This window comes from Aotus nancymaae, unplaced genomic scaffold (genome assembly GCF_030222135.1).
Source record: "Aotus nancymaae isolate 86718 unplaced genomic scaffold, 86718_ANA_hifiasm-v0.15.2.pri h1tg000059l, whole genome shotgun sequence".
NCBI lineage: Eukaryota > Metazoa > Chordata > Mammalia > Primates > Aotidae > Aotus > Aotus nancymaae.
The window spans coordinates 13,131,223-13,138,792 of NW_026988473.1; the positions used below are offsets into that span (position 1 = coordinate 13,131,223).

At 35.2% G+C, this 7,570-nt stretch overlaps 1 protein-coding gene across 1 annotated transcript; it reads left to right on the top strand.

Moving 5' to 3' along the window:
* LOC135270176 (olfactory receptor 2G3-like) lies at nucleotides 1–936 on the top strand. The gene has a single exon (XM_064365508.1). It carries the CDS (start codon nucleotides 1–3, stop codon nucleotides 934–936), a length of 936 nt encoding a protein of 311 aa, XP_064221578.1.
* Nucleotides 937–7,570: the final 6,634 nt, after the last annotated feature.

A 7,570-nucleotide genomic window follows, 5' to 3' on the forward strand; every position in this document is an offset into this window, starting at 1 on the left:
ATGGAGTCAATAAATACAAACTTCACTGTCACTGAATTTGTCTTCCTGGGCTTGTCCCCTGAACCAAAGATGCAGCTGATTCTTTTTATTATGTTCTTGTTCTTCTATTTATTAACGGTGGCTGGAAATGTTATAATCATCACTATCATCCAGATGGAACCTCACCTCCAAACCCCTATGTACTTTTTCCTCACTAATTTATCCTTTCTGGACATTTGCTACACATCCACCAATGTTCCACAAATGCTGTCCAACATGGTGGGGAAAAAGAACACCATCCCATTCTCCAACTGCGCTATTCAGATGTACTTCTCCCTCTCCTTTGGAATGATTGAGTGTATCCTCCTTGGTGTCATGGCTTATGACAGATATGTAGCCATTTGCCATCGTCTTCATTATGCTTTCGTTATGGACCAAAACACCTGCATTCAACTGGCAGTCATTTCTTGGTCCAGTAGCTTTCTGAGTTCCATGGTTATCAATGTTCTCACTTTGAGTTTGCCCTACTGTGGGCCTAACATCCTGAATCACTTTTTCTGTGAGGTACCTTCTGTCCTGAGGCTGGCTTGCACTGACACCTCATTCACGGAGCTGGTTGTTTTTATCTTCAGTGTCATCATTGTCTTCATGCCTTTCCTCTTCATTTTTGTTTCCTACGTCCGGATCCTTCAATCTGTTCTCAGGATGCGGTCAACCTCTGGGCGGTATAAGGCATTATCCACCTGTACCTCCCATTTGACAGTGGTAACCTTATTTTATGGGACTGCCATCTTCATGTACATGAGACCCTGGTCGAAGTCCTCCTGGGCTGGGGGCAAGATCATTGCGGTTTTCTACACGGTGGTTACACCCATGCTCAACCCCTTGATTTACAGCCTGAGGAACCAAGATGTGAAAGGAGCTTTAAGGAGAGCTATTTCAAAGCAGAGGACGTGACAGCTGGTAATGAGACACTAACCTTCACTCTTAATCTAAGATAATTACCTTCTGAAAGTGAGAAAGTAAAAAATAGCTCAGATAGCCAACATCGGCCCATAGTCATTTATGAAGGGTACATAAATCCAGGTGCAAACTCAGCAGCAAAAAATGTTTCCTCCAAGCACATGGCAGGGCTTTCATGTGTCCAAACAACTCCCTTCATTGAGCTACTGCTATTATGTTACTCACTGAAAAATAAATAAATAAAATAAAACACATTTCTTTAAAATCACAGACTATCTGAAATTATTTTTTTGAAATTATATCAATGAGGTAAAATATTTTTCTCTCTTCTGGAGAATCTAAGTCATTTTGATACAGAGGAGAAATCTCAATTTCCAACTCAGGTGCAGAAATTCAGATTAATGGTTTTCTAATGCAACAGTCCACATCTACGTTAATTTTGTAGTTTCCAGGGAAACAGAACCCTGCATCTACCTTTTGGTTTGGACTTCTCATTGTTCCCTTTACATATCCTGCTTTGTAATATTCTATCAAAATATTGCTTCATTTAAATTTCACCTAAACTCCTTTCTTCCCACAAATTCGGTGATAGCTCTAGTTCTTCCTATGTTTGAAGAAATACTCCATGGTTTCCCTGATGTGTGTTCCCTCTCTTTGCAATGTGTCAGAAAAATCTTAATTTGTCTATGTATAAGTTTGTTCCTGGTGACCTTAGACTAATTGTGTATACAGGAGGAGGACAGTGATCAGAAGCAGAAGATTTGGTCAAATGTTACTTAATATATTAAAGGATTCATTTACTCATTGATAGCCCATTATTTCATTACTATGTAATATAATGTTAAACAAAACAGAAATGTATCTTGTTCTCAAGGCATATATATGTCATATACTTACTCTCTATGTTTATAAATATATATTATATATGTATATACATACAGTGATAAATTATGATAGCTTCAATAAAGACATAATTTTCAAGAGGCAGTGATAGGCAATAGGAAGGATGTCCTCCTCTGAGGAGATTGCATACAAGAACCAGAAGGAGAGATAAGAGAAAGATTGACGTCTTTCTTAGTTAAGAGTTATTGGACCAAAACTAGAGAAATAAAAGAGTGTGCTCACTTTGCGGGAATAAAAACACTAGTGAAAGAAACCAGTGTGGCTGGGGAAGCTGCTGCTAGCTAGCTGAGGGACTGTAGAGAGCAGTAGGGGCTTACTTTTATTCTTAGGAAAGTGTAAGTATTCTGAAGAAGAGAGATACAGCACAACTCATGTTTTCATGAGATTTTTCTGTGTGATGTGTGGAGGAAATTAATTAGCAGCACACAATTGTGAAAGAGTTTCCCACGTATTGATGCTTTTGAGCCAGTATTGGTAAGGATAATTATTCTTTGAATTAAAAGAATAGCTAAATATAATTTAGTATTAATAAAATTAATAAATTATTGATACTATTATTAATATCTAATTAAATGTGGTTTGTGATTTACACATTATTAAATCAGAGAAAAATCCTTCTAAAATAGTTTCTCACTGGTTTATTCAACAAAGTTTTTAAAAAAGTTCATCTTTCAGATATATCTAACAACTAAAATGAAATCATTTTTTCTAACTAAATATAAAGATCATTTATAATCAGTAAATAAGACATGTCTAATTGCATAGGTAGAGTAGACATCACTGGCTTAAAATTTAAAATATTTTAAAAGTTAAAAGCAAAATCACTAACCAAATAGTCAAATTCATTACACAGTAGTTTTTTTCTTTTGTTGTTGTTTTTTATATTCAACTGGATTTATGGATGACTTGATATCTTTTATATTTGGTTAATATGTGAAGTAGGATGAGCAATATATAGTTCTAACAAATTTCCTTTTGAACAATTTATTAAAAGTAGGAATAACATTTAAAATTCTCTCAGACATTATCGAATAAGCATGCTTAGTAGTTAACTATAATTCAGAAGCATTATATTTTACTAATTTTGAAAAAAACACAAAATATCTAAATGTATATTCAGTTAAAACATTTATTTTTTGATTCACAGTGTTATTAGCTTATCTTACCTCTTGAACTCTAAAAATAAGTGAATTAAAAATGCAGAAGAAATTACAAAACCATTCTCACAAGGGCTGCACTTAGCCAAAAAATATAAAACAAGTGGAAGTAAATATTTACTTTTAGGCAATTCATTATTTAGACAATTGCTTGACTTCATTTATTCATTTTATTTTAATTTTTTTGTTTCTATAGGTTATTGGGGCACAGGTGGTGTTTGGTTACATGAAAAAGTTCTTTAGTGGTGATTTGTGAGATTTTGGTGCACATATCACCTGAGCAGTATGTACTGCACCCTATTTGTAGTCTTTTATTCCTCACCCCCTTCCTGCCCTTCCCCCTGAGTCCCTGAAGTCCACTGTGTCATTCTTATGCTTTTGCATCCTCATGGCTTAGCTTCCACTTATGAGTGAGAACATAACGATGTTTGGTTTCTCATTCCTGAGTTGGTTCATTTAGAATATTAGTCTCCAGTCTCATCCAGGTCTCTGTGGATGCCACATGATTCATTCCCTTTTATGGCTGAGTAGTATCCCATCATATATATATATACACACACACACATACACATACATCACAGGTTCTTTATTCGCTCGTTGATTGATGGGCATTTGGGTTGATGCCCCGTTTTTCCAATTGTGAATCATGCTGCTATAAACATGAGTGTGCAAGCATCTTTTTTTGTATAATGACTTCTTTTTTTCTGGATAGGCGCCCAGTAATGGGATTTCTGGATCAAATGGTAGTTTTACTTTTAGTTATTTATGGAATCTCTTCACTGCCTTCCATAGTGGCTGTACCAGTTTACATTCCCACCAGCAGTGGAGAAGTGTTTCCTGTTCACCATATCCAGGGCAACATCTATTTTTTAATTAATTTTTTGTTATGGCTATCCTGAGAGCTTGTTGAAAAAGGAAATCCATTCATTCATTTTTGACCAATGTGATTGTAATCAGTAATTTGCAGTTGGGTGAACTAAAACAAATAATGCAATCCAGACAGCCTGTTTCCTATCCTATGTCTCATCTAGACTTCTTCAAAGTTTTCATCTTGCCTATGTTAATTTCTTTTGACATAAGAAGAAAATAAAATATTTTAAAGATATTTAACTGGTAATTCTATGTAATATGTATTACAATCATTATCAGAACAAAGAACAATGACTTTTAAGACTAACACAAATAATGATGAACTAAACAATTACTGGTCCTACACAACCTTCACAACCATCCAAATGTTCAAATGGATGATTTTCTTTCTACATTTGTTTAGGACTACAGCAATCGAGAACAACATAGCAAGAAAACAAGCTAGCATTTTCAATTAAAATCTAGAGTAAACAAAATAATCGGAGAATAGATTTGTCATAAACTACATTTTTTAGTGCTTGATTGATCAGTATTATTGTGTATTATTACACTATATTTAAAATGAGAAGAATGAAAGTGTAATTCCATGGTTCTAATTTAGCTGCAAATGTGGTAAATAATTTCTTTCCTAATTGACTTCAGTTTCTTCATTTACAAAATGAGACAGTCCTTGGATGTGCTAATCTCTATCTATCTAATCTATCTATCTATCTATCTAACTAACATCATCATCTCTATTGTTCTTGAAAATAGATTTACTATAAACTGTCGAAATTTATTCTGAGATGCCTTTTTGTTTTCACTTTTTGGACTTGGACTTGGTTTAATTTTAAGAACAATGCAGTATTGGAAGGCTTTAATGTCATCACTTTTGGTGTAGAGGATATAATAAACACTGCTATCATAGATTCTGTTACCATTTTTCCTAATGGATGTCTTTTCTCTTAACTTGGAAAAACTTATTTAGTACTACAATTACAAAGTATGAGGTTTATAAAACATGAAGGAGGACTTTGTTTCATGGTGACACTAACTAGGATATCGAGCCTAATCAATATCACTCTTTCAGCAAATATGGAATCTGAAATGGTTCTTGGATATCAGTTCTTATTTTGCCTGTTTCTTTCTATCTATTCATGTTTTAATTAATCAATTAATTATAACTGATTAATCAAATCACTAGACTGAAGGATTCATAAATCCTTCCCTTTATAGAAGTTTCCTAAACTTCTTCCCCAATTCTAATCATGGCTGCCACTTTCTACAATGCGATGTATTTCTCTATTCTATGAAATATTGGAGTAAGAATCAGGAGAGATTACATTTCTGATTCCAGCTCCATTACTTATAAGCTAAAAGCATATTGACATGCCATTTAAACTTTCAGAACTTCAGTGTCATTATCTTAAGAAATAAGGCTACAAATACTGTCCTATGAATCTGAGGGAGCTCATACATATCTCCAGTACATTTTCTAAGACCCAGAGTTGAACTAGGTTTCAGTAGTTCTTCTTTAACCCAAGAAGGTGTGGTCATTCATTTGTTCAATGAACATTTGTTGCCCATTTAATATGTCCCAGGACATATTGCTAGGGAAGCAGGAGCCTAGGGGAGCTAGAGTGACACATTTTAAGTCAATTCCATTTTAAAACTAGCAAGGCACATTCCTTACAAGTCATGACCCATGGTCCTAAGATGTTTACAGCTAAGGAAGTAGCTTGGTTATGCCTGAAAGGACAAACTCCCACAACAACAGAAAGTTCAGATGTCCCAATACCCGTAACAACATACGTTTTCAGAATAATCATAGCCACTGTTAAAGTCACACTGAGCTAAGTACAACAGGACATTTTTCCCTGTGCATGATTTTCTTACACTAATCCTTATGCTCCAGACTCCACTAACCCACCTGCAAAATCCTTATCTACTTGGATTGGCTGTGTGGCTGCACTAGTTTTCCCAAAGTTTGCTCTACTAATGGATATGTGACAGAATCTCTGCTCTGAAGGGATAAACTCTCATGTCTTTAAATTGGTGCCTGATTGTTGAGCTACATTCCACTTTCAACACTCCCACTGGCACCCAGCCCAAATGGCCTCATTCCATTGTTTCCAGCCTCTTTGCTCTCATTCAGTATGTTTCTTCCCTCTGGTATTTTCTAACTCATTTGTTTCCCTCTATCTTTGTTTTAAAGACAACCCAAATGACCTCTTCCCCATAAAGCCTCTAATCTAATGCTCTCTTGGGAGAGGATGTCTTCCTAGTATGAGCTATTACAGAACTTGTGATTCCTTTTTAGCATTTATTATTATTTTTCATGTGATACAGGGTATTTGATCTATCTTATCTTCCTACAGATGCAAACTGTGAGATCAGGTATATCTTATATTGTCTACCAAGTCTTATGCACAGATTGCTTAGAAAATTTTCACTTGAATCCATATAGTTCAACAACAGTGAAAGCAGAATTGAATCTTAGCTATATCTCATTCTGACATCTCTTCTTTTAACCATTTCTGCATCATTTTTAGCCTTCACATCCCCTGGTACAGTGGTTACCAACTCTTAGTTGGTTTGAGGAAACATCAATTCATATGGTTTTGCAGCATGCTGTAGAGAATATGATTGGCATGTTTACCTTTGTTTGATTTTATTATTGGAAAAGTTGTTAATCTGTGAAAGAGAAGTCAGGCTTTTAAAAACACAAAATATTTATTGATTTCTTATGTAGGCAAACATATAGGATATATAAGATATCAATAACAGTTCTCATTTTATTGATGAAGAGACTGAGGTACAGTGATTAAGACATTTGAGACAATCATTGATGGGACTGGGACTAAGACCAAGATTGTCCAACTTCCATATATTTTTATCTTGCCATTATAAATTTTTGTGAATATTTCTGCCACTAATTACATGGAAAACAAAACATTTACTGTTCTTATTGTATTACATCACATTGATGGCATAATTATGAATACTTAACATATAAATAAAGAAAAATAAAAGGAATTCATGTTTATTAGGTGTGATTTATGTGACAAATACTTTATGGAGATTGCAACTTATTCTTTGTAAAATGCTAAACGATAAGTATTATTATTCACACTTGGTGCATGAAGAAATGGAGGCTTAGAGAGAGCAAGTAACTTGCCCAAGGTCACACAGCTGGAAAAATAGCAGAACCTATGTGAGGGCTCTTTTATGAATAGTCCAAAACCTGAATGTTTGCCAGTAGTCAGTGGAAAGTGCAGGCTTGGATTCACTTTTTTTTCTATTACTTAATGTTGACAAGTTTGTTGACCTATCTGAACTTTAGTTTTATCCTCTTTAAAATGAGGGTGATGCCTGGTTTGTTTCACTTAACATGATGATCTCCAGTTCCATCCATATTGTTGTGAATGACTGGATCTCATTCTTTTTTATGGCTGAATAGTAAATAAAGACGAGGTTTCACCATGTTGGTCAGGCTGGTCTTGAACTCCCGACCTCAGGTGATCTGCCCACCTTGGCCTCCAAAGTGCTTGGATTACAGGCGTGAGCCACCACGCCCGGCCCAAGAAATTTTTAAAAGATGGAAGGAATGGAGAGATGTTCCTCAGAGAAGAGGGGGCTTGAGGGGGTGATTTGGCATTTGCAGATGTTTGAAGGACCATCAAGAGGCAGAGAGAGAGACATGGTCCGCGTGGAAAGGC